The 27,833-nt window shown below is 38.4% G+C and overlaps 1 protein-coding gene across 2 annotated transcripts in view; it reads left to right on the top strand.

Moving 5' to 3' along the window:
• The window catches only part of Rftn2 (raftlin family member 2), a 69,385-nt gene extending 41,972 nt beyond the window's left edge, over nucleotides 1-27,413 (top strand). For both annotated transcript variants that reach the window (XM_047547122.1, XM_047547121.1), the window contains exons 8-10: nucleotides 735-838; nucleotides 14,090-14,168; nucleotides 26,345-27,413. In XM_047547122.1, coding sequence (XP_047403078.1) covers nucleotides 735-838; nucleotides 14,090-14,168; nucleotides 26,345-26,617 — 456 coding nt within the window. In that variant the 3' untranslated portion in view covers nucleotides 26,618-27,413. The remainder of the gene's footprint in view (nucleotides 1-734; nucleotides 839-14,089; nucleotides 14,169-26,344) is intronic.
• Nucleotides 27,414-27,833: the final 420 nt, after the last annotated feature.

Genomic DNA, 27,833 nt, shown 5'->3' with positions numbered 1-27,833 from the left:
TATGTACACACAGCATTGTCCTTCATAATCAGAGATGACATTGCTGCTGATGTTGTGCCTCTGAATTCAGATGTCACCGAGTGGACTGCCCTTGAGGTGGACAGACTGAATTCAGGTATACTCTGTCGTGTGTATGAGGCCCTCACTGAAGGGCTCTTGCAGGGACATTTGTGCCTTCCTAGCCTGACAGAGCTTAGAGAAGCAGAGCCCATTTTCAAAATAACTAGAAATCCCATTGGGAGGGGGGAGGTTTGAGGGAAAGAAGTGAAGTTCTAAGTAAAAACAAATTCCAAATGAATAAAAAGTACCGAAAAGACTGCCCCATACAGCCAAGTTCCTCCCTCCCTCACTACTCAGCCCTCACTCCCAACTCTCATCCTCATTCCCCAATCCCTAAATGTGCTCCATAAAGTGCTCACATCCAAATTCCCTAGAAAACTTTTTAAAAATGCAGATTCCCAGTCCCCATACATTAAAATTTGAGAACCCTGACCTATGAAGACCAAAAGAAGATCCAAATTCCCACTCTCCACTCCCAGTGTTTTTAACTTGGTTCAATAGTTTAAAGACAGCAGTCACAGAAAATGAACCCAGGAATATGGCAGCCCCATGAAATTTTGCTTAATAGAGAATGAACTCCCCTTACCATAATACCCATCACCCCTTGTCAGATTTACTTCTGTAGCTGGCTGCCTTTGCCATTAGACTGTGAACGTTTATGCTTATTCATGCAGGGCTGTGAAATCAAGACAGATTATGGTCCTCTGCTACACACTTTGGCTGAATTTGGATGGCTTCTGACAAGTGTTTTGCCTACACCCATATTGAGACATGACAGGTAATGCAAAAGTATTCTTTTCTGCTCTCATTTAATTCTAAAATATGTTTATAATTTGTTTAACAAATGCCTACTTAAAACTGAGAACAATCTTTGCAGCAAATTGCTACTATGATATTAGGACCTTGGAGATTAACATTTAATCCCCTGGTGTTACAGATGTACAGATTGTAAGGTTTCAGTACTACATGTGCAAAACGACGCCAACCCCCAGCTCATAGCCAGGTTTAGGGCTGCAGTAGGGCCTAGAGCAGGCAAGGGTGGTACTTCTGTCTCCATCCTCCTCCCCACTGTAGTTGGTTAGTTTTCCCCTGAAGCATGGACTTACTTGTTGTTTCCACTAAATACCTACATTAGAACCAAAATGTCAAATCTTCACAGTACTTTTATTTTTCTTTTCTACTTTAACTAATTTTCCTGGGAAAGAAAAATTGAATCACTGAACTTTTATCTTTTAATTTGTTTTTGAGAGACACCAGTTAAATCTGTGTAAAATGCATTGCTCTCCCTTTGACCCAAAAATGTTCCCTCTGCCCTCTTTGGCATGAAGAAATGACTGACTTCCAACACTGCTCTGCCTGGGCTGGTGACTACTTGCACAAGACAACATAGTACCACTTACCAAAGGGGACTTCCCCATTTGCAGAGTCAGGTGTGGTTCCACACATTCTGAGTGATTGTCAAGTGTGACTAAGGGAGGCAGCTCCTCTTCATTCTGTATCTTACCCTCTGGCCTTCCCAGTGTAGCAACTCGGCCCTGCCATTATCTAGTATTCTCTCAAACTATAAAAGCATTTTATTGATATGTCTTTATTTTAAAACTCCACTTCTTCAGGAGGAAGAGAGGTTAGGTGGGGAGAAGGTTTAAGAAGGATATAAAGTGAAGATATTCAAGCTTAAAGAACAAAATAAAAAAGGAACAAAGAGCAGTAGAGGGATTAATCAGTTTTTCTCCTCAGCTATCTATAGTAACTATTCTCAAATTGAGTGACAACTCCCTGAAGCATTATTTCCCAACTTTTTCTATCTGTGACATACCTATCAAATCATAATACAATAGTAATTCTCAAGATTTGGTCTTCAGTACATGCCTGTAATCCCAGCAATCCCAAACGACTGAGTTAGGAGGATTGCAAGTGTGAGGCCAGCCTAAGCTCTTTAGCAAGACACTGTCTCAAAATTGTAAAATAATTTTTAAAAAATGCTGGGGATGTAACTCAGTAGGTAAGCTCCCCTGGGAAGCATGGAGCTGCACTTGACTTGAACACTTTGTGCCAGAATGTTTAAGGTCAAAACCTGCACCCAGTTCTTGAGAGACCCACCTGCAATGAGAGTGGCAGTATATTGTTTCTAGGTCAGAGGAAGAGAGGGGGGCCCCAGGACCTCACCACCATTCAAGTTTCTCCTACACCCCAGATCCCCCAAGCCATTATGGAGCACAGAAGTGGATCTTCTGTGCCTTTCCTATGAAGGTTTCTCTTCTGCATAATTAGAATGGCAAAGAGGCTAGTTGTTCATTAAGTCTATCAATTTGAAACTGGGTAAAGAAGTTATGGACCACCTATACAATAGAAGAGTATGAAACTGAGAAAAAATAATGAATAGATCCATATATTTATATTGTCATAGAATTTTTTTTTCTCAGTGACAATTCTCAGAATTTTTTTGGTTTTTTTTTAAGGGCAAGTTTTAGGATAATATTAGAACACAGTCTCAATTTTTACAGTTTATACATTTTCAATATATCTAGCAAAATTTTGAAAGGCTATATAGCAAATTCTAGTGAATGATTAGCTGTCAGGAAAGGGAATAAGGACTGCTTTGTCTTTAAACTTTTTTATTATTTTGTTTTTGTAATAAAAATACATTTTAAAAATCATATTTAGAAAGCAAGAAGTCAATCAACCAACCACAAGATGTGGAAGCTGTACATGGTGTCTGGCCATGAAGGTGCTTGTGAGAAGGTTAAGTTTACATTTAGTACAGGATATAACCAGGAGCTTGCTTCTTCTGGATGGAGAAGGTCAAACTTACATACCATATAATATAATCCAGTAACAAATCAAGGGCTAGATGAGGTACTTTGGTCTATAAGGCTTTTGTTTGTTTGTTTGTTTGTTTTGTTTTGCAGTGCTGGGGCTTAGAACCCAAGGCCTTGTGCTTGTGAGGCAAGCACTCTACCAACTGAGCAATATCCCCAGCCCAGTCTATAAGTTTTCTACAGGAATATTTAAATGAAGAGAGTATGGGCTGTCAAAATGAAACAGGATCTTCAAACACTAAGGGGATTCAGGGCAGCATCACCATTTAGCAAATTCTTGCTTAGGAATCTGCTATGATACTGGAGAGAGGGAAGCAGAAAAGTACTTGAGCAGCAATTGCCCTTGTGTCAGAAGGCACAGCACAACACTCAGAGTCTACTCTTCCTTTGTATGCCAGAGAACATTGTGCAATATTCATGTTTATCTTCTTCCTTTATATTTTGTGACTTGGGGCTTTCCACATGACTTCAACAAAGACAACAGAAGATGAAAGTTAAGGTTCATTGTGGTTATCTGATAATGAGGATTGTTGGTAAAAACTGCTTATCCTCTGCCTTTTTATTCTTGTTAAAACATGCTGTCCCTGTAACAGTCAAATGCTGGTCTTAGTTCCCTCAGTACACAGAAAGAAAGTAATTACTGACAGTCCTATCATCTTCAAATATAAAGAGAAATTACATAGTTGATCTTGATCAAGATGGAGCCTGAAGTTTTTTGGCTCTGAGATTAGAATGGTTAAGAGCCCAGACTTTGAAGCTAAATAAATCTTGTTTAATTGTATGACATTGAGCAAGGTACCTAACCTCTTTTTTATTTTTAATTTTTTATGTGTTCTTTTTAGCTATACATGACAATAGAATGAATTTTGACATATCATACATACATGGAGTATAACTTTCCATTCTTGTGGCTGTACATGATATGGAGTTATACTGGTCATGTATTCATATATGAACATAGGAAAGTAATGTTCGATTCATTCTACTGTCTTTCCTATTCCAAACTTCCTCCCTTCCCTTCATTCCCCCTTGGTCTAATCCAAGTACTTCTATTCTTCCCTACCAACCACCCCCCTTATTGTGTGTTAGTATCCGCATATCAGAGAGAACATTCGACCTTTGGTTTTAGGGGAATTGGCTTATTTTACATAGCACAATAGTCTCCAGTTCCATCCATTTGGTGCCTAACCTCTTTAAGTGTTAGTTTCCTTATTGAAAACGGCATAATAATGTTGTCTCTAGTGAATTGTCATTTGATTAAGGAAGATAATATATGCAGAGTACCTACACAGAGCCTGAGCATATTAGGTTAATAAATTAGAGCGGTTATTTTGGTGCCTACACCTTTAGCAGAACCAAAATCCCTAATAAGTTGAAACCAACTGTTCAAGCATGAGAGCTTGACCTGTCTTAAACAAGGACATTTCAGAAAATGAAAATACTAGTTTGCCATATACAAAATCAGCATTGAAGGTTATAAGTCAATAAAAGCAACAGAAATAATTACATCATGAAGATGTAAACTTACACCCAGAAAAACAAATGTCATAATCTTCCTTTTAAGACCCACATGTCTGAAAATACAGCTCAGAACCACTGCTGGTGAAACCTTTATTCCTTAAACGTGTTTGTCCTGTGTGTAGCAATAGTATTTTCAACATTTCGATTTTCTCCTACTCTTCTCATCACCTAAACCATACTTGAATGGCATTTCCCCTAATTTCCCTCATTACTAAAACATATCCTATTATCATATTACATAAAAATATTTCCCAGTGTCTCTAGGTTAAGATTGCTGCTTCATTTTCTTAAGCAATATCACACCACCAAGGTTTAAATCTGCATTACCTGGGAACATCATGATGATGTAATCTGATATCCCTGCATTATCCAGGATCATTGTTGTCAGTCCTGAAAATGTGCCAAATCTCTTTTAAACCATTATTACTGTTTCACTTATACCAGTGGGCCAATCCTTTTTCTCTTTAAGAAATCAAGTTGAAGATTGACATTAAACTCTTTGGAGCAAATTTAGTGGAGGATCAAATTAGCTAGGCTAGTAGCTCATGACATTGACTTTTTAAAAATCACAGGAATAGCTGGGTGTGGTAGTGCACACCTGAAGTTCCAGTAACTAGGGAAACTGAGGCAGGAGGATCATAAGTTTAAGGCCAGCCTCAGCAACTTAACAAGAACCTGTGTCAAAATAAAAAGAACTGGAGATTTAGCTCAGGGGTAGGGCACCCCTGGGTTCAATCCCCAGTCCAAAAAAGAAAAAAGAAAGAAAATCACAGGAATAATATGCAAGGAAGTGTCAAAGGATACCCCCTCATTTATATCTCAGAAAATAGATTATGAAGGCAGAGGCTTTTGGGTAAACTTGCATAAGGTTACACTCTACTGAGAATTTTTTTAAGTGAGGTCTCTAAAGACAAGATGTGAATAATAAAAAAAGAACTGTCTTCTCCCTGTGGTGTCTGGAGCCTGCTCTTCCTTTCTCTGGCCCCTTCAAGAGAGGCTCAACAGCCTTGTGGGCAGCGAAGCTCAGAAGCACTACAGTCTGCGGAGTCACTTATGTGTTCTCTAAATCCTCTGTGGCAGTCAGAGCCGGACTTGCATATTTATATTCATTCTGGGGAGAAGCTAGGGTTTGATCCATTTCAATGCAGTTCTCTTCCTTTCTAATTTAAATTCTGTGGTAACAGTATCATATAATCCCACAGAGAGTTAAACTCATGGTAATTTTGCTGTGAGGAGCATTTTGAAAAAGGGCACATTTTTCCATCGCCAGTTTGTCATTATATGAACTGTTCTCATTATCATCACTCTTGCTCATGTGAACTTACATTTTTAACATTTTGTGAGTTGGAATAGAGGCACTAAATTGTGCACTTTCTTTTTTTTTTTTTTTTCTTTTTGACGCACACATACCTGAGAAACAAATCAGGGTCATAAGACAAAGGAATTTGTGACTAAACAACAAAGCTATAAAGTTACAAACTAAAATGTAATGTTATAATTTTGCTTTTTAAAAGCTGAGAATTCACTCACTTTCGAGTTGCAAATGCTGAACCATGGCAATTCATTAATGGATTCAATGAAGCAAAAGTAATCAGAAAATGTATGTTATTTAGGTTTACTATTTAGCTTACTATTTCCTCTAGTTTAATGAACCATAAATGAAAGCTTTTTATAAGAGTGGTTTTATTTCACAAGTGACTAAGCACTTGTAGATAAGCCTACTCTTTGGAAACCTGCTTAGTTGTATTCAAAATAATTCAAGTTTGTATCTTTTACTTTAACCAGAATATTCTTTCAGTTTAACTCAAAAACATGCTTTATTTATTTATTTATTAATTTTTGTGTTTGTGTGTGTGTGTGGTGCTTGGAACTGAACCCAGGGCCTTGTGCATGCAAGGCCAGCATTCTACCAACTGAGCTATATCCCCAGTCCTAAAAACCTGTATTTTTTGAGTGCCTACTATGTACAAGGTAATATTTTACCCAATAGGGACCAACTCTGGCTTCCAGGAACCCATAATCCATTTGGAGAGAAAATATAGTCACAGATAATTAATGCAGACCAGATGATGACAAATCCTGCAATGGAGGACTAGAGCATATCTTCTCAAGGGGGCTGCACTATTGCCCCTGAGAAGGTAATAATTGGTTTTTGGTGGGTAGCAGAAAAAAAAAAAAAAAAAAACTTAGATGTTACAATGGTTTGTGGCCCTCTAAACATACAGATATATAGCATATCTTTGGCATTAAAATTTGATAGGGGAGCAGGGGGGAAATATCTAAAAAGGCTCCTCAGGGAATCAATAAAAAATAAGTATACGGCCGGTGAATGTGGTGGAGGACCTCAGTGAAGGAAAGCAGAGCAGTGAAGGCTGTGATGTCAGAGGAGAGCTGCTAAGAAAGAACAGAGCTTCCAAAAGCAGCTGTTGAGAAGATCCTTGGTGGCAGATGGGACTGACCAGGAATAGTAAATGCATTTCATCTTACAAGTCAGCCCTGCTTTGTTGATAGTGGCTGCCTGGAACACCGAGAAATGGATTCTGAGTCTAGACCAGCTCAGCAAAAAACAATGTGGTAGCCAAGCTTGGTGGCACACACCTGTAGCCCGAGCTACATGAGAGACTAAGGCGGGAAGATCACTTGAGTCCAGGAGTTCGAGACCAGTCTGGGTCACTTAGCAAGCCTCAATCTCAAAAACAAAACAAAAACTGGACACAGTGGCATATGCCTGTAATTCCAGCAACTCAGGAGGCTGAGGCAGGAGGATTGTAAATTCAAGACCAGCATTGGCAACTCGTTGAGGCCCTAAGCAACTTAGTGAGACCCTGTCTCAAAAGAAGAAAAAGGGCTAGTGACTTAGCTCAGTGGTAAAGCACCCCTGGGTAAATCCTCAGTATCTCCCCACCCCTGCAAAAAAAAAAAAAAAAAAAAGTGGTGTTTAGGTAGTAATGTCTGCATTAGGGATAGTTGTTACTGTAGACTCTTTGACTGGATCAAGGAACACAATTAATACAAGAGCTATTTAATAAGAGGAAAAAATAAAGGTTTTGTTAATTTCATAAATGCATGGGAATCTCCACAAGAGAGTGAATCTAAAGAAATGACTAAAGCTTAATGATTTTACACTTTTTAGACAAAGAACAATAGCCTCATGAAGGAATGACAGGACAAATAGACATATGGACTAGGAGAGTACTTCTGGAGGAGTTCAGAGATACATGGGGACAGGGTAGAAGCTGGTGAAAGACAAGGGTTACTGCAAAGAATTTGTTTATTCAGTTCACTGCGGCCTAGTTTGCAGGGTCTGGTGATCAAGCCTGTTTTGTTTGTTTTGTTTTGTTTTTCAGCCTTGGTATGTGAAGGGCATCCTTCCCAAAAACATCTTTATAGCTTGTTACATGTAGGGGAAAGTCAGAACAAATGGCTCTTTCTGTAGTTATAGTTCCTCAAGTGATTCCAGCTTGAAATAATCAGGAAGCCAGTTCCGCACATTTTGAGATGGTACCACTTTAACTTCTTCACTGTTGTGTGCAGGGCAGGCAGGAGATGAAGTCCGAATACCTCAGATTATTTGCTCTCTGTGGCGACCTTAAGTCTGAGCAGTCAGGAAAGTGCAGGGTGTATTCAAAGAGTAAGAACAAGTGAATGACTTCCTAAAGCCCTCTCCTAATTTAAAGTCCATAAAATTAAAGACTGATTTTTACAAAAGAATAAATATGAAGAGAGGGAGGTTTTCTATTAGGTATAAATCTACAACCTTCACATATCACCATTAAATATGCTCTCTTAAAATAATTTTTGTGGGGAAGTACCGGGGACTGAATGGAAGTGAGTTACATTCCATGCTTGTATGATTATGTCAAAATGAAACCCAATATTATGTATATCTATAATGAACCAATAAAACTATTAAAAATAAGACAATTATAACATAAAACACAAATTGTAACAAAAGGTGTGTAAAACACAAAGGGAAATAATTATAAACACCTGTGTAATCACCACCAACCACAAAACAGGATATTGCTGACACCCTAGCAGCACCCTGTGTTTCCCAGTCACACCCAGCGCCCTCACCCAGAGGTCTGGCTTTCACAATAACCACATCCCTAAACAGTACAGTTCAGCTTTGCCCGTCTTAACTTTATAGAAATGGAATTATATTATTATATTCTTTTACATGAGCTGCTTTCAAGTCATTATTATTGTTTTATCATGTATATAGCAGCTTATTCACCCGTTGTACCACGCGTTTATCCATTCTGCTGCAGACATCTTCGTTGTCTTCGGTTGTTGGCTATGACAAGCAACCCCTTCTGAGTTTGGCAGGGATCATAGCAAACATGTGCGAGAGCCTAAAAAAATGAACTGATGGGTCAAAAAGCATTTCTTTAGTTTTTTTTTAGATAAATGCCAAACTCTTACCAAATTGTTTCAGTTTACACTTCCACTATCAAAGGGTGAGAGCTCCCCTTTGCTCCAACACAAAATATTGTCATACCTTAAATTTTGCCATTCTGATAAGTGTATAGATAGTTGTATAAGTATATAGATCTCAGTGTGATTTTCTTGTATTAACCTGATTACTACTGAGATTGAGCACATTTTCATGACTGTTGGCCACATGGATTTTTCTTTGATAAAGTACCTGTTTAAGTCTTTATCCCACATTTAAAATTGTATTTATAAGAGTTATTTAAATACAATGGTCATGTCTTTTATTAGTCGTGTGTGTTGCAGTTATTTGCACTGGTTCTGTGCCTTGTCTTCTTACTCTTTTGATTCTTTCTTGTGGTGCTGAGGATGGAACCCGGAGCCTCTTGCATGCCAGGCAAGTAAGTGTTTTATACCACTCAGTGACACCTCCAGCCCTGAGATGTCTTTTGATGAACAAAAGGTTTAATTTTAAACAGGCAAATGTATCTATCTTTAGCCTTTTGTGTATTATTTGAGAAATTTCTCCCTTCACTATGTGTGGTGGCACACACCTTTGATCCCAGAGATTCAGGAGGCTGAGGCACAGAGATAAACAAATTCAAGGCTAGCCTGGATAACTTAGTGAGACCTGTCTCAAAATAAAAAAATAAAAAGGATTGGGGATGTAGCTTAATCGTGAAAGTGCCCCTCAATTTAACCCCCAGTACCAAAAAAAGAAAGAAAATTTACCCTTAACTGAGGTAAGCCAGAGATGGAAAAAGGGAATTCTTTTATAATTTGAGGCACTTTAATATTTTAAATTAGTATAAAATTCTGTAAGCTACATTTATCATAGAGTTGTGAGCCTAAAGAATAGGTTGTGTGAGGATGAAAAGGAATAGTTAAGATCATATTAAATATCAATGAACTTCTCGGGTATAAAAAGAAGTTTATTGCTGCAAGCCTTTGCTAACTTGTTATAATTTTGGGGGTGCCAGAGGTGTTTGTTTGGGATTGAATCCAGGATTGCCTAACCATTGAGCAATATCCCCAGCTCTTTTTTATGTTATATTTTGAGACAAGGTCTTGCTAAGTCCTTAGGGCCTTGCTAAATTGCTGAGGTTGGTTTTGAACTTTCAATCCTCCTGCCTCAGCCCCTGGAGTTGCTGGGATTCCAGGACTTCGCCACCACGCTGGACTTGTTATGATTTTTTTTTAAAGCATGTTCTGTGACATTAATATGTTTGCACAGAAACCAAATTACCATTTGTTCATAACTTCTTTTATTCTTCAAATATTTATTGAGCTTCACTTAAAAAGAGGCTTCCTGCTAAGTAATGTGGAAGATGGAGAGATGAGAAGACAAAACTCCTCGAGGAGTTTACTTCTGGTCAACAACTATATTGCCAGGGAAAGTAGGTAAACCCCACAGGAAGGATTCACAGGAACCCTGAAAAAAGGTCAGTTGGAGAATTTGTGAAAGCTTTATGAAAGAGGTCACACTTAAAGCTAATCTCAACAGATGGGAAGGATGAGAATAGCCAAAGGTGACAGTGTGGGCATTCGAGCTAGGAGGAAGTCCCAGCAGTTAGAGTTAATTGTGGGACAATAGAACATGATCTAAGATGTAGTAAGACTCTTCTATCTATTCATTAGTTATAATTACTTCACCTTAGTTTCTAAGGTGCTTGAAATTATAAGCACATATTGGACCATGCCAAAATTCAAGTTGTTCTTATAACCTCCTACAAAAATAATTTAAAAATTGGACTGGGATTGTGGCTCAGTAGTAGAGTGCTTGCCTGGCACATGTGAGGCACTGAGTTCAATACTCAGCAACACATAAAAATAAATAAATAAAATAAAGGTATTGTGTCTGTCTACAACTAAAAAAATTTTTTTTAATAATTTAAAATTTTAGATTTCACTAAGGATACTATCAAACTATACGAAAAGAACTGCTTTTTAGTTTTGTTTTTGTCCTTTGTTTTTATAAATAGCTATCCACTCTTGTTCAAAACTGAATTGTGGGGGGAATTTTAAGGCAAAGCTTTCAGTGATTCATCTCTATGTAGTACTTACATTCCATAGGCATGAACTTGCTCCTGTCTCTTTTTCCTTTTGACATTCTAACCTGAGGACTGACCTGTGTGGTCAGTAATAGTCTACTTGACCCAGGATAAATGAATACTTTTTTAAATTTTCTTCATTATTTTTCAGTACAATCTCTGAACATTATAAAATGAAATGCTTAATTCAGGAGATGATAAGTAAAAATCTGAACTTGTGCAAAATAATCTACACTTATCCACTAATTATAAAGTCTTTTGGTGAAAATGGAATTAAACTAAGCCATTCCCTTCTGTGACCAGGGCTTCACTGAGTTCATGCTACCCTTGCTTGTGAAGGTAGTATGATGTTGTGGAAAGAGTGGGGTCTAGAAGTGACCCCAGACAAAGACCTCAAAGCTCTGGGTCCCATTTCCTTACCCATAAAACAGGGAAAATCATATCCATTCTGTCTACCCTGAAGGATTAACATGAAAAACAGGTGCACTAACATACATGATAAATACTTATCACACTGAAAGCACTGCACAGATCAAAGTTATTTCTATTAATTTAACCCATAGAAGCTTCTGCTCTTGGGAAACCCTGGCCTTTTTCTTGATAGTCCTGTTGTTGCCATAGCAAATTTCTCTCTTTAAAATGACACTCAAATGGAATTTTCCTTTTTTTTTTTTTTTTCTTATAAAGTACCTAGAAGGTGGGAGGAGAGAAGAAATGTTTTCTGAGCACCACTGTGTTCCACGGTCTATCTCCAGCATCCAGGAGCATAACATTCACTGTCTCATCCACAGTGTCGGCCCATCTCTGCTGAAAAGGAACCCTGCCCCTCCAGGGCTGCCCAACAGACCTGCCCTTGCGCAGCCTGAGCCCTGGGGCTGACGACAGCACTGAGGACTATCTCTGACCTCAGACCTGAAGGGACTAGTAGAGGTTTTCATAACTTACTTTCGACTGCCTATAAACTTCACCAATGTAGGTTGTATCAGAACTGTATAAATTATTTTGTGTAAATCAATCATTTTTTCCAAAAGCTACATTGTTTTCTATTACATCCAAGCATGTAATAGTCTTTAGACTACATTAATAATCTAAAAAGGAATTTGAAGTTTCTTAAGTTCCTCTGGGGAAGGCATGATAGGGACTTACGTTACTCAGCTAATTAACAGCACTGCTTTAATGGAAATAGATGTGGGCCCTGTCCTCTCTGAGAACATCCAGGGCATTTGAAGCACATTCTCAGGTCCCATGATGACTTCTTCAGTCTGCACTATGGGGAAAATACTTTATCCTAGATCTTTATCCAGGAGTTACGAGTAGCATGAGGGACTCACTTTCTTTACCAAATAGGCATCTCTCTGCAAAGCTTCTGACCTCTTTAGCTTAACTCTGCCCTGATTAGAATTTCCAAACCAAAAGGAGGACCATATGGTCTCACTGGTGTTCTGAAAATAGCAGGACCTACCCTACCCTGATATCTCCTGCTTTCTATTAAAGAATAATTCTACTCTGATCCCTCCTCCTCATCTTTGTATAGTTCTAGGCCTGGTTCTTTCATGTCATTCTCTACCTGGATCACACATCTTGAACCTGACTCAGAAATCTCTTTTCTCTTCTCATGTACCCTTTCCCCTGAACTTGCTCTTTAAGAGATATTATTGATTCTGAGCTACTTCCCCTCCCCTTACCTCCACCCCACTCTTCACTGAAGGAATGGAGAAAGTAGGAGGAAATCTTATTTGTTGTGCTCCTACCGGTAGCAGGCACAGTGAAGCTCTTCATGCACATTGACTTATCTGTTCTTCACAAGGTTCCTGATAGGAAACTTAGAGAATGTGAAGACTTGGACTAAAGTCATCCACTTTAGGTACTAAGACAGAGTTTGGATTTGAAACCAGGAACTGTCTGGTTCCAAAGCTCATGCTTTTCGAGCCTCCCAAATGCATACCCAGCCTGTTCCGTAGGCATGCTAATACCTTCTCCCTACTAACTGGTATCTCATAATGATTTAAGTTGTTCCCAAAAGTCACGTTATACTTCATACCAAGTATTTTGTTCTAATAGAAGATAAGGTCCAACTAAAATGAGACTACACTAGAAGCAGATAGAAATAAAAAAGAAGCAATTTCCCATCACCACTTTGAGGGACAATTTGATGTTTCACAAAATTCACTAGCATCAGTGTGTTTGAGATTTTCAAATGATGTGCACTTGACATATACTAGGGCCAGAGTCTCAGCATTGCATTCATTTTCCAGAAAAAGAACTCAGCATAAAATGCAGCTAATAGTAAGGTTTTGTTGGGGTTTTTTGCATAATAAAAGTCGTAACTGAGCAACATTAGCAGCAGACACTCCTCCCCATAAATCCATGGAGACTGGAAAGCATTTCAGAGGAATACAAGCCCCAAGTAGTCTTTGGCAAGGGGTAATTTGCCATGATGATAGTTAAATAAGGAGAATACTGAGTGGCTGACTACAAAGAAGCATCTTGAAAATAAAACTGGCTGAGGCTGAAGTCTGTCAGCTGAAATGTATATAAAATTTCTCACATGTGGAGCAAGCCCAAATTGGTCTCTCTTTTGACAAGGCAAACTTGACAATGCATACCAAGAAGCTTAAATCATACTTTTTTGACCTAGTAATCCCACTCCTGAGAATTTATCTTAAGGAAATAATTCATAAGACGAAGACCATGTATATTTTTATAACAGCATGATTTATAACTATAAGGAAACTAGAAACAAGCTAATTTTCCAGAAATAAAGAAAAAGCTTAGTACTTTTTGGTATTTGAATGATTTGAATATGATCATATCATACTAACAAAGAAAAGGATGTTTGGTGAAAGGCATAGAAACAAAAATGTAAATATGTGGTGGTTACAGACATACAAAAAAACTACATATATTGCTGCATATATTGCTAGAGACTAGGAGAGGAAACAGATGAAAACAGTTATGTTAGTATGGTGAGATTATAAGAGTCTTTAAACACATAAATTTCTTTTATAATTGATCATATTTTGTTTTTAGAGGTGTTTTTTCTTCTTGTTTTCCCAGCTCTAGATTATATAGAATCATATTTTATAATTATCTTAGGATCAGAAGATTATTTTACAAAGGATATGTTTGGATCATTCTAGTCAATTGTGAAATATAGAGAAGTACCGATTCACAAATACTCTTGCTATTGTTTGTTTTTTACAGTGAGGGGAATCTGGCTACAAAGCAGGTGGTATTTCTTCAGAGGCCAGTTATGTGGAATTCAGCTGCACAGACCCCAGAAGTGAGTAGCATTGATGCTTTATGAATTGGATATTATATTAGAGCATTTAATCCTTAAATTCTCATTGTAATTCCAAATGGTGAGTACAGATGATGAAGTGGAGACTTGATATAGAAACATTCTGAATTTTCCCTTCTGTAAGAAGGGACTGAATTATGCCATTCCAAATATGCCACTTTGCATAAGGATTATTGTGAGTTGAAGGGAATTAAGAAACAGCAGGTACAGGAGGAACTTTCTGCCCTCCTTTTTCTCCAGAAAAACAGGGCATAAATTTCACATCAAAAACCAGGTGTGGTAGTACGCAGCTATAATTCAGAGCAACTAGGGAAGCTGAGGCAGGAAGATTATAAATTCAATAACAGACTGGGAAACTTTGAGAACTAGTACCAAAATAAAACTAAAATAAAAAGGGTTTTAGGGGCTGGAGCTGGAGCTCAGTGGTGGAGTGCTTGCCTAGCACATGTGAGGTACTGGGTTTGATCAATAAAAAAAATCAATAAATAAAATAAAGGTATGGTGTTCATTTACAACTAAAAATATTTTTTTAAAAAAAGGGTTGCAGATGTAGCTCAGTGCCTAGCATGCACAAAAAGCCCTGAGTTTAATTCCCAGTACCATTAAAAAAAATTTTTTTTCATCATTAAGGTAACATAAGTTTCCATTTGGAAAGGTGTTTCTTTCTGCTCTAACGAAAAGAGCTAAATCTTTGGAAGTGACCCACAATGACTTGAACCTGCAAAAACAAATCTTAATAAAATAACCCTGATCTTCCATTAGTTTCCACCATATATTTACCTTTCCATAATTTATTTCCCCAGAGGCTCATATTCCTTTTCCTTTGTGTAATCACTTGTCACAGTTTATCACCCTTTGTTAAAATAGCATATAAGCACCCAAGTCTTCTTACCAAACCACCTCTTTGGGGTTTATAAATAATGTCCAGAAAACATTTTCATTGTTTTTTCTTCTTCCCCAGCGCAAACTTATCACAATGTCTTGGCCTTTTCTTATTTTAACATTCCACAAATGTTTTTTTTTCTAGGAAACCACCAATTTTTTTTTTTCTAGGAAAGCTCATCATAATGCATAGCCTCATGGGATTTTTGATTAACTGAGGTTCATATAATTGTGTTTATAAAGATATATGATCCCAAGTCAGCTACTTCACGATCTTTCTTACTTAGATAATTAAATATAAGTTTTCTGATTTCATTAAAATATTTAGGACCTTTTTGTTTAATTTTAAACACTAACTAGTGGTAACTTTTATGTGGGTTGTCTTTAAACTTACATCCATTGTAATATAAAATTACTAGTTAATTTGTGTAATGAGAAGAAAGTAAAGAGAGAGAGAGAGAGAGAGAATTGGTCTGTACCAATGACAAACCTAAGAATAATATATTTTATAAATTATAATTCTGCTTCTAAATGGATTTACTTTCTTAATTTGACAAATGTTTAATTTTTCTAGCAAGAAATCTCAGAATGTTGAGATTATTTCAGGCAGAACATGTAGGTAAAGCAGTCTGGAGTATCTAACACCTTTAACAGCAAATCATCTTGTAAATTCTTTTTGTTTTCTCTAAAGTGTACAGAAAACTATTAATATTACCAGAGTCAACTTAGTTATCCATATATATTTTATGAAAGTTAGATTTATAATATACCTTGAAAAAAATTAATCATAGGTCTGTAATGGCACTGTTCTTTGTACTTTGTAATCAGTTGTTGTTTGGGAGATTTCTGTCTTTATAGGTTTTTCAAAGAATTTTATCAAAGATATTTAGTTCTAAAAACAGTTAGTGGAAATTTGAGATATTATAAGTGTTACCCTAGGATTGTCAATGAGTTTTTATTAAACTGATTAATTTCATGGGATGTTAAATATTGACCTAGAATCTGACCCTAGGAAACAAAATTTTCTCCCATTCTTCCAGTAAGACTACTGTCAAAATATGTAAGACTTTCCCTATCCAATTGCACTCAGCATAGAACAGTACTTATATGTTAAATCCATTTCATGGCCCTGTGGTCGGGGGAAACAGAATTATATAATGAAGGAAGTCTACCATTGGAAATTTTTCTCTGCAGTTATAGAGACTTCGCTTTTGGAATTTGTTCTATGTTCCACAGATGTATTTTATTCAATATTCTAGGTAACTTTAAAAGTTTTAATATGAAAAATATCAATTCAAAACATACTTCCATTTACTACTGCTTCAGTTTTCTCTCCCTCTTTCTTTGGTACTAGAGATTGAATCCTGGGGTGCTTTATCACTAAGCCACATCCCCACCTCTTCCTATTTTTTATTTTGACACAGTTCTTGCTAAGTTCCTGAGGCTGGCCTTAATCTTACAATCCTGTGCCTACACCACTGTTCCAGGCCTTGGTTTTCTTCAAGCTATTAAAAGATGGTCTGTTAGTAAAACTAGAACACTTTTACAGAAAAACATTAGGATAAGATGTTCATAAAGAGGGGTTAAGCAAAGAATTCTTAGACATAATAGGAAAAGCATAAACCACTGAAAATTTTTTAAATTAGATTTCACCAAAATTTAAAACCTTTGTTCTCTGAATGACACTATTAAAGAATGAAATGACAAACCATAGATTGAGAGAAACAAAAAACTCACAAGTTACATACATAACAAAGGACTTGTATCCAAAATGTATCAAGAACTCTCAAAATTCAACAGTAAGAAAAAAATGCAATTTAAGAAACAGTTAAGGACTGGGGTTGTAGCTCAATGGTAGAGCGCTTGCCTCGCATGTGTGAGAAACTGGGTTTGATTCTCAGCACCACATATAAATGAATAAATAATTAAAATAAAAATCCATTGACAACTAAAAAATGTTTTTAAAAAATAGTTAAGAGACTTGAATACCTCACCAGGACATGTAGATGAGAAAAAGATACATGAAAAGATGCTTAAGTCACTAGCCCTTAGGGAAGTACAAATGAAAACCCTGATGAGATAGCCCCATACTACACCTATTAGAATAACTAAAAAAAAGAAAGAACTGGTGAGGATAAGGAGCAAACAGAACTCTCCGGTCATTGCTGGTGAAATGCAAAATGGTAGTTTGACAGTTTCTTATGAAGCTAAACATACATTTACCATATGACTCAGCAGTTCTCCTCTCAGGTGTTTATCCTAGTTCTAGAAATACAAACTTACGTTCACATCAAAACCTATACACAAATATTTATAGCAGTTCTAGTCATAACTGCTGAAAACCGGGAACAACCCGAATGTCTCCAACAGGTAAATGGATAAACAATTGTGGTACATCCATGCAATTAAATACTACTCAGAAATAAACTCGTGATACAAATAATAACTTGGACAGATCTCCAAGAGATTCTGCTGGGTACAAGAAGCCAGTCTCAGACCGTTAGACTGTATTATTCCTTCAACCTAACATCAACAAAACAAAACGATAGTGTAGAGAACACATCAGTGGTTGTCAGGGATTGGGGAGGAGTAACAGCACCATAGAGGGGTAAATGGAGTTTGGGGTTGATAGAACTTCTCTGTGTACTGATTGTGACTGCACAGATCTACAAATGTGTTAAAATCCACAGAACTGTACACCAAAAGTCACCTTTACCGTATGATCATTTAAAAAATAAAATTTCAAGCTGGGCACAATGGCACATACCTGTAGCCCCAGCTATTCAGGAACTGACCGGAAGAACATGTGAGCACAAGTTTCAAGGCCAGCCTGGGCAGTATAGGAACACCCCATCTCAAAAAAATAAAAATACCCATGAGTCTTGGGAAGGCCTGTTTTCTGTCTTCCCAGACCAACCCTGCCTAGAGAGGTCAGGATGGAACTACCTCATTCGGCAAATTAGCCCCAAGTCAGAACATTGAATCATGGTTCCTATCAAACCAGGCATCGTCTCTGAAGTCTCTGGAAATCCCAATCCATCCATTCCTCAGCTGCTTTCTCAAGGCAGTCCCCACCCTGCCACCCCTGTGCAGTCTCAGTAGAGGGAGCTTTCCAAAGTTCTCAGCCAACAAGACCTCCTTCAACTCTGTGTATGTCCAAAGGCTTTGAGGAATGGCGATACCAGCTCACCTCAGAAACCAGATGGGGTCTGTCTGCCATGGCGTCCTGTCCAACACTGGTCTACCCTGACCACCACTCTCCCAGGCTGCCCACCATGGGCTTAATGGAGCTGGGTCAATCCCATATGAGAGACAGATTAAGGCAAGTCCCTTTGTCATTCCCCGTAAGGCTCCATCTGCTTATGCATGATGGGGTTTGGACTGCTGTCCCTTGCATGGGCACTGTAGACTTTCATAGTCATAGGAGTTCTTTGCTATCCAGGTGTGTCCCGCCACCTGGGCCTCCAACTACTCTGAACTTTCCAGAGTCCTATGCTAAGCCCTCCTTTGGTGCCAGCATCTCCTTTCCCTCTGTCCATCTTCCCTGGAGAAGCCTGGGCCAAGTGTGATTCAGGAAGCTTTTCAACACTGCCACTGGGTTCAGCCCATCACTTCCTTTCTCTACTACAGCAAACATGATCCCCACGTTAACTTAGACAATCAGCCTGAGGGGGCTGGGAGAAAAAATTGACATAGTGGGCAAGGAACAAATTCTAGCCAGAAACTCATGCTCTGAGGGTCCATCTTTCTTCATCTTTCCATCAGTGGCTTTGGATTGACCCTTACATCTCCCATGGGGGCAGAATTCTATGAGCACAATTCACTGATTTTTCCCTCAGTTTTACATGCTAATAGTGGATAACATTAATCTTGAATCTCTTGGCATGTCTTCCATTAAGTTGGAATTGCTTTCTCATAGTTTATATTAGAAAGATGTCCAATATACTAAAGCAAACCAGATCTTGTCACTTTTCTTACTGAAACATCCTAAGCACAAAAGCCAGTGTGAAGGGTGAGATCTGGTGGGATCTGTCCTCGATTGGATGAAGAACCACTTCTTTCAGATTGGGCTTGGACCATGACACCAGCTACCAATTTTAGAATAGTTCTTGGATTCTTTATCTAAAAATGGGTGCTAGTGATAATTGCTTTGTAGCTTAGTAATCTATAGATGATTTTCAAACATCAAAGCCAATAGCCATGTAGTTAACATAATTTTGAGTATAGTTTGGTTCCTTGGCTTTGCCTTCATATCCTTTCTCATTTGAGGGTCCCGGAGTCCTCTGTCCCTGGTACGGAATGAACTCTTACTCTTCCAGGGTAATCCAAGTTAACCAAGTCAGGACCATTCAATTTCTGAAGTCATCCTTACCCCTTGTCCCCTCACCTCCTCTTTAACCTCTTCACATACACTTATTCCTTTCATTGTTCGTTCATCTCAGCAGTGTGCTGAGACCTAATCTGAAGTGGAGATGCAGCTGTCATCAGGGAAGCCCATGAGTCTGTTTTGTGTAGAGTTATCTTTTCCCTAGGGGCCTAGCCCTTCAGTAACTTTGACATTCACAAAGAAGTACTCTGTAGAATTGAAGTTTGCAGAGGCAGTCTTGTGCTGACATTCATTCATTCACTCATTCCTTTTTCAGCAAATGCTTAGAGCAGTCCCAACATTGTGCTAAGGAATGACACTAATGCATGAAAGGTGGACACTATCTCCTCTGCCCTCTGTGTGGACAGGTGGATGTTTAGACCTTTCTGGAGAGGAAAAACATTGCACCCTTGAGCCAAATCTACCCCCTGAGATTCTTTAATTATAAACTACTGCCATGAGGTATTTACATAGTGGTGGAAGGTGAACAGCAACACTATTTTGATCATCTGGTCACCAGACCCTCAGCCCATTTCCAACTCCAACTGCAGAAATTTCTTTTATTGTTTTTTGTTTTGTTTTGTTTTGTTTTTGGTGCGCATGTGTACCAGGGATTAAACTCAGGGACACTGGGAAAAAAATTAAAATTAAAATTAAAAAATGAATAAAATTTCAAAAGATCACCTGCTTTGTAAATTACGTAGACTACATTTTTTATGTCTTGTTCATCAATAAAGGCTGTTGTTGGGTAATGTAATTCTTATTAAGCATAATGAAGTTCTTAACCAAAAGAAGAAGTCCTCTTCTTTTTTCTGTTCCTCTTATCTGTTTTTACTTTACTTTATTATGGGGAGAGGCCTCTAAGTGGATTCAAGGAAATGATAGCTATGCTGGGAAGGGTAAGAAATTCTGTTCAGGATTTTACCTTCATGCAGTTAAATGTTCTCTTAAATTTTTTTCCAAGATCTCCTTTCTTAATTTTTTGTTTCTTTTGAAGAGTCAAATAAAGCTCAGCCCATATTTCCTTTTGATAATCTTTTAAAAAATATTTATTTATTTATTTATTTATTGGGGATAATGGGGATTTAACTCAGGTATATTTAGTCAGTGAACCATGTCCCCAACCCTTTTTATTTTATCTATCTATCTACCTACCTATCTATCTATCTATCTATCTGTCTGTCTATTTTGGAGACAGGGTCTTGCTATGTTGCTGAAGTTGGCTTTGAACTTGCAAACCTCCTGCCTCAACCTCTTGAGTCACTGGGTTTAGGCCTTCGCCACCTCACCTGGCTTTCCCCTTGATAATCATTTAAAGGAAACGAAAGGTCACTTAAAATATTTGGTTTCTGCTAACTCAGAGTTCCCATCTAATGGTGGCCTCGGGAGTATACAAAAACCATGAAGGGATTCCAAGGGTATGGGGTAAGGGAGAGACAGACACACAGTGTCTGCTGCACTCTCCAAGCTTCCATTTCCCAGTCTATAAAATACAGTTAATATTAGTACGTACCACAGGGCTCTTAGGAGGATTGAATCTGAAAACACATGTAGCTGTGTTTGGCATGGTGCCTGGCAGGATGAGAGGTTGCTACTGTTTTTATAAGAATGTTTTTCTTTCAATACCAGATCATTAAACACTACTAACTGTATGGAGAAGCTGAAGAAAAATTAAGAAACTGAATGAGCTTCTATTTTCTCCAACTAAAATTTACCTTCAACTATTATATAGATATGTAGTTTATTAATGATTCTTGACATTCCTGAACATATATATACATGCATACATAACAAAATATTAACAAATGTTGAATTAGGTTATGGGTACATGGATGCATACTGTACTCTTCCTTCAAAGTTGAGGGAAATTATCTCAAGTTAAAAAGCATTTTTCCAGCAATGTTGGAAAAATTTCCATGTTGGTTGTTCATTAGTGACTAAGCTACCCCAACAAGGAAGACACAGAAAAGAATGGCTTGATGCAGTAGAAGGGACTTTCTCTCTTGTAATAGTGTAACGATGGGCGAGCACTCCAGCAGGCGGCAGCGGCTCTGCCTCTTGACCAGTCAGCCTTGCCACCTCAACATCTGGCTCTTGCCTCTGCACCCAGGGCTACTTTAGCAATTGTAACCATGTTCAACCATGAGAAACAGGAAAAAGGAATTCCAAACATGCTTCTAAGACACTGATTTTCAAACCATAAGCATCATTTGTTTTCACTTCCCTTTGACCAGAACTTATTTACGTCTCCACATACGTCTTCAAGGGAGGCAAGGAAGAGTAATCTGAGCAGCCATGTGCTAGTACCACAGTGTGATACTACTATACGCCCAACTCAAAAGTGAGGGATGTTGGAGGGGAGAAATTCTGTTACTAAAAGAAAGATGGAAAGGATGGACCCTTGGAAATAGGAGTTCAATTTTTTAAATGTAAATCAAATTTATTTTTTAACTGATACATAAAGACATAAAAATTGTACATATTAATGGAGTACTGAGATGTTGCATTAATGTTTAATTCAGGTTAAACATATGTATCTTTTCAAACATCTACCATTTTTTATGATGAAAACTTTCAAAATCCTTTCTTCTTGTTTTTTGAGATATATGGTTCTATCTGCTTTCTATACTTCTTACTCCTAATTGTAACTCAGTACACATTGATCAACCTTTCCCTTCCTACCTCCCCCAACTCTCCCTAGCCTCTGCTAATGACCATTCTATTCTGTACTTCTGTGAGATGAGCTTTTTGATAGTTCACATATGAGTAAGAATGTGGTATTTGTCTTTCTGTGCCTTGCTTATTTCATTTAACATAATGATCTCCAGTTTCATACATGACAGAATTCTATTCTGTTATATGGTGGAATAGCATTCCATTGTATATGTATGTGCATTCCAAAATGGACCACATTTTCTTTATCCATTTATCAGTTGATGAACATTTAGTTTGTTTCAATTTCATAATTGCTTGTGAATAAAACTATAATAATCATGGGAGTGCAGATGTCTCCCTGACACACTGATTTCATTTCCTTTGGATAGGCATACCCAGGAACAGAATTGTTTCCTATCATAGCTTCATTTATAATTTTTTGAGAAACCTCCATGCTCTTCTCTGTAATGACTGCACTAATTTACATTCTCACTAACAGAATGTAAGGGTTCCCTTTTCTCCACATCCTGGCCAATATTATTAATCTTTTTGATAGTAGTCATTCTCACTGGGGCAAGGTGATATCTGGTCATGGTTTTGATTTGCATTTCCCTGTTGATTAGTGGTGTTGACATTTTTAAATATAGATATTGGTCATCATATGTCTTTTTTTTTTTTAGAAATGTCTATTTAAGTCTATTGTTCATGTTTTAAATTGAGTGGGGTCATTTTACTATTGAGTTTTTGGAGTTCCTTACATATTCTGGATATTAACTCCTTGTCAGATGTGTAGTTTAAAAATAGCTTCTCACATTCTATAGGATGTGCCCCCCATTCAAAAAAAGAAGAAAGAAAGAAAGAGAAGAAAGAAAGAAAGAAAGAAAGAAAGAAAGAAAGAAAGAAAGGGAAGAAAAGAAAGAAAGTACTTCTTTATCCCAGAGTCAGTTTAGCAGCCCAGGGAACAACTCTGGATCTGCTGGGGTCGCCAGCCCACACTGCAGCAGAGGAGGTGGATAGGAAAGCTGGCTGGAGAGACAGGGAATCCACTCCAGCCTTTCTCCTCCTAGGCTTGAATGATTTTGCCAGCCCCAAGCTGGGATGATCTGTGAGAAGGCAGGGGTGGTGCCTCTGCATTGTTTCAAAACCTCCAACTCTTCTAAGTAGACCAAGGGCTGTACTTGGGCTTGAAGTGGCTTCCTGATCCACGGGAAAGAAATCCTACCATCCACTCTACGTTGCTATCACTTTATAAACTGCATCTCTTGATCACTCTCCTGTTCTGTCCATTATGAGTAGGTAACTCTTCTACTCACCCAACATAATGTCCTAGGGTTGCTGGAATAATTCTAACAATTCTTTTTAATTTTGTTTTTAAGACACTGACAGTGAAAAAATAAAAGTAGACTGGTAGGGCATCCTAAAATCAACCAACTCATCCCTGAGGCTAGTGTATTTTTAGTGGGTCACTCCCCTTTCTTTTGCAAATGGGAATGACTCTTGAAAGTTAATAGGTTTAATCAAGGGAGACATGAAATTTGCATCCAAACCTTGATATAATTTCTCCCATTTTATAGTGAAAATATCAGAAGAACGTGGTAAGGTATATGAGTAAACCTTATCATATAGCGTGGAAAATCTCACTTTATAGACATAGATAATTATAATATAAAACTAAGTGGAAAAGTGAGATGTAAAACATTTTGCATAGTATTTCCATATGTTGTATACATGCATGCAAAGCATATATATATTTAAAGAAGAAAACAGGGATATATGACAAAATTTTAACAGTATTATTTCTGGGATAGGATTATAGATGAGTTACTTTTTTGGTTGTTTTGTTGCAAGGTTATCTACATTGAGCATTTTTATTGTTGTAATTGAAAGAAAAATTTATTTAAGAAACACAAACCCATTTGCCACAAATATATTTCTATAAAAGGGACTAATTCATTTTAAAGAGAAGAAGGTAGAGACTCAGGCTCCAGTTTGGGACCTGCTGCCCCATGACGTTAGCCAAACCCCATCTTATTTTTGGACCTGGAGTCTACCTCCGAAAAAATAAGGGGATTTAAAGAGATGGTCTCAAAAGACTGCTTGGGCTTCTGACTCCTACAATCTGAGTTAAAAGAACACCACAAATCGGTTTGTTGAAAAAGCTATTATTTCATGTGGAATGAGGGTGGGGTTGGAGAGGCAATATCATTGCTAAAAATCTATTAAATTTAACAGTTATATGTGTTAGAAAAATAAAAATGTGCTTTTTCTGAAATCTTTTAGAGGTACAGTGTTAAGTATTTTCATCTAAAGTAATTTCATCTAAAGTGAAATTTACTAATGATCATCTACAAGTGGAGAGATAGGAATATCTTGTTCTGAGTAATATCCAATTTTTATTAAGCAAGTCCTTATTGAATATGTGAGAGCTAGCCTCTGTTAGCTTGTATTCAATAAGGATTTTATTGCAAAATTCACCTTTGGCCCTGTTGCTGGTGAGGAAGGAAAGATCCAAGCAGCCAAGGGCCGGGGCACCCCCGCCTTCCCATTCTGATTCAGTGAACGTTGAGAGCACCGAGAGCATCTTTCTTGAGAGTGAATGTGTTCTTTATGCCTGTGGGAAAGGCACCCCCAACCAGGCTTGAGAAAGGAGCTCCGTCTGGCAGAGCTTGTCAGCTCAGCCTGAAGCCAAAAGATTATATCCTTGCTGACCACGCGTACCAGTGCCATTCTCAAGTCCAGTACCCCATCTGAAAGTAAATGTCAGGTTTCACTGCTTGTGTTGGATTCAATAAATACAGTGGGTGGGAACAAAAGGAAAAGGATTAATGAGCTGGTATTTGCATTTGGTGAATGCGGGAGTGCCAATGGAAAACGTGAGCACCACAGAATTACATCTGACTTGGGCCCGTGAGGGCCGGCCTTTGCTGAGGAAGGACCCAGGTAGACTTTTCCCCTTAAACTTGCCCACATTCTCCAGTAAGTTGGCCATGAAAAAATGAGCTGCCTGGGAGCTGCCAACATCCTCCTTTGTAAGCAGTACTCCGGGGCTGCGTCTCCTCCTCAATGTCTCCATGGTGTTTCATTCCACCATAGTCCACAAATTCCAATTTAATAAAGTTATTTGTTTTCTATATATGCCATGAAAACCAGTAGAAAATATTTCTATACCCTACAGTTCAACAGACCTATGGATTAACACACTTTTGGAAGACCAGCATGGGTGTCTGACTTCTAAGTTTTTTCAGAGAGTTTCATAATTTCAGTTCTTACATTTAGGAAAATATAATCTTAGTTCCCAACTAACATATAAATTAATCTTTGGTAAATAAACTCTTTATAAATAGGGAAACTACTGTGCTTTTAAAATTTATTTTTAAATCTTTGTTGAGTTTTATGTGCCTAGGATTATGATCACATTCCAGTATGTCCTTCTCAGTGTCAAAGAAGCCCTTGTAAGGAGATCTTATCAGGAGTCTGAATATCCACGTTGAGCTCCTGATTCTCCTTGGGCTCCTTTTCTGACTTAGATAATCTTATTTTGACTTAAGTTTCCTTGGCAGAGGCCATGTCCTCTTTATTTTGAACTGTACCAAGGACATTGTCGGTCCTCAGTAAATATTTTTTAGCTAAACATCCACAGCTTATCACAGTCTGACGAATGCAGTGGATCAAATTACTGGGCATGTAATACTCGTCAGGTATAAGGAGATGTAGCAAGACCAGGAAATGGGTCCGCTTGGCCCCGAAGACCATCCAGGCACTTGTTCAAAATGCAGCCTAGGCCTCTGTGAAGCGGGGTTAAGGCGGCCACTGGTGCGCAGTTCCTGCTGTTCAGATCCCAACCAACTCCGATTTCTACCTTGCTTTGTTCCCCAAACATGATTGGAACACATTTCTCTCCTCAAAGAGGTGTGCACAACCCACTGGCCAGTGAGAGGATGGACCAGGAACATTCAAAGAGCAGCACCGTGGGGTGGGGAGGTGGGGAGGAGGGCGGCCCCGAGCAGTTCTGGGGGTGAACGGGCATTCCTTGTTGTCTCCGCGGGTGCTGGGGATGGAACCAGGGCCTCGAGCCCTGCGTCTCCTGCGTGCTAAGCAGGTGCCACCACCGCGCTGCGCCCCAGCCTTGTAATGGGCAGGCTTTTGAAGACAAGCAGGGAAGGGACCTTTCGGGCCAAGCAGCAGCCTGGGCCAGAGCAGAGGCACAGGAAGCGCCTGCGCCTTTTAACTCCTGGTTGCCCATCTCTTGTTTCAGAGGAAAGCTAGCCGTTTTATGAAAGGCGACGACAGAAACAAAGTCCGCAGCAGGAGCGCCGGATTAGAAGCGGGCGGGCCGCAGCCTCCGGAGGGCAGGGTTCCGCCCGAGGAGGGCCGCCTCTCGCCTTCGGGGGAGTGTCGGACGCAGGAGGCGCGGCCAGCGCAGTGCGGCGGCTTCGCCGGGTTCAGCGGCAGCGACAGTGTCCTCCGGGAACTAGACGACGGACAGTTTGACCAGGAAGACGGAGTGACTCAGGTCACTTGCATGTGAGCCTCCAGGTGAAGCAACAGAAGGCCTGTAAATAGTTATTAAAATATTTGCCAACTGACTCTATCATATTACTTTACCTGCATTTATGTGCTATCCTTGAATTTTTTAGACTCAACCTTTCCTCTCATCTGTGTAAACTTTGGCTCAATCTCCTAGACAAGGAAGAATAACCAACATAGTTGTAAATTTAGAATCATGTTTACTCAACAAAAACATCTGTCTAAATAGATGTCCCATTAGGTTATTAAGCAATAATTACTTCAGTTTCTCATGAATGCACAAAATATACTTTGCTTACCATTCCTGTTCAGAAGACCGAATATCCCAATCAGTATTTTACTTAATTAGAGGATTCTCAAGAAGTTACAGAGGCTTATTTAAACTGAAAAATAATCTCTTTCTTACATACACACCAGCACATGCACAGTACACAAATGCATGGCTAATTGGTGAAAATGAATACCTATTTCCTAAATATAACAATTAATCCAAATTTTCTCTTTGACTATGGCATGTACATACAAAGCAAGCCTCTACTTGTTAAAATATTCTTTGAAAAACATACATTCTTTCTGTGTCTTTGCTTTTAGAAGGTCACCAGTTACCAGCCCTGGGTTGATTCATTGAAAAACTTTGTTGCTCCTAATAGCTTAGAAATATAGCAAAGCAACATCTTTTAAAATTCAATACAAAAGCCAGGCACTGTGGTGCAAACCTGTAATCCCAGCATCTTGGGAGGCTGAAGTAGGAGGATCACAAGTTCAAGGCCAGCCTCAGCAATTTAGTGAGGCACTAAGCAACTTAACAAGACCCTGTCTCAAAAAATAAAAAGGGCTGGAGATGTGGCTTAGTGGTTAAGCGCCCCTGGGTTCAATCCCTGGTACAAAAAAACAACAAAAACAAAAAAAGGCAAAAAAATTCAATACTAAAAGAAACCCGTAATCCCAACATGTAAAAACCTCAGTAGACAGATATATTTAATTTTCTTTCTTTTAATTGCAAACACCATGAAAAGAACAAAATATGAAATTTAAGTCTTTTACATCTGTCTAGATTTGAATTATGCTTTTATTTTGATTTGCTAAATCCTGAAGAACACTGAAACTCTGAATTTTCGGTCCTGTAGGAGTGGAGAGGTGCTCGTGGCACCTGTGGTGTATATGACGACCTGCCCATATCTGCTTTTTTACTGCTGCTGATAGGGGTGTCTTTGCCT

This window comes from Sciurus carolinensis, chromosome 3 (assembly GCF_902686445.1).
Source record: "Sciurus carolinensis chromosome 3, mSciCar1.2, whole genome shotgun sequence".
NCBI classification, from domain to species: domain Eukaryota; kingdom Metazoa; phylum Chordata; class Mammalia; order Rodentia; family Sciuridae; genus Sciurus; species Sciurus carolinensis.
This window is presented reverse-complemented; position numbering and strand designations above follow the sequence as displayed.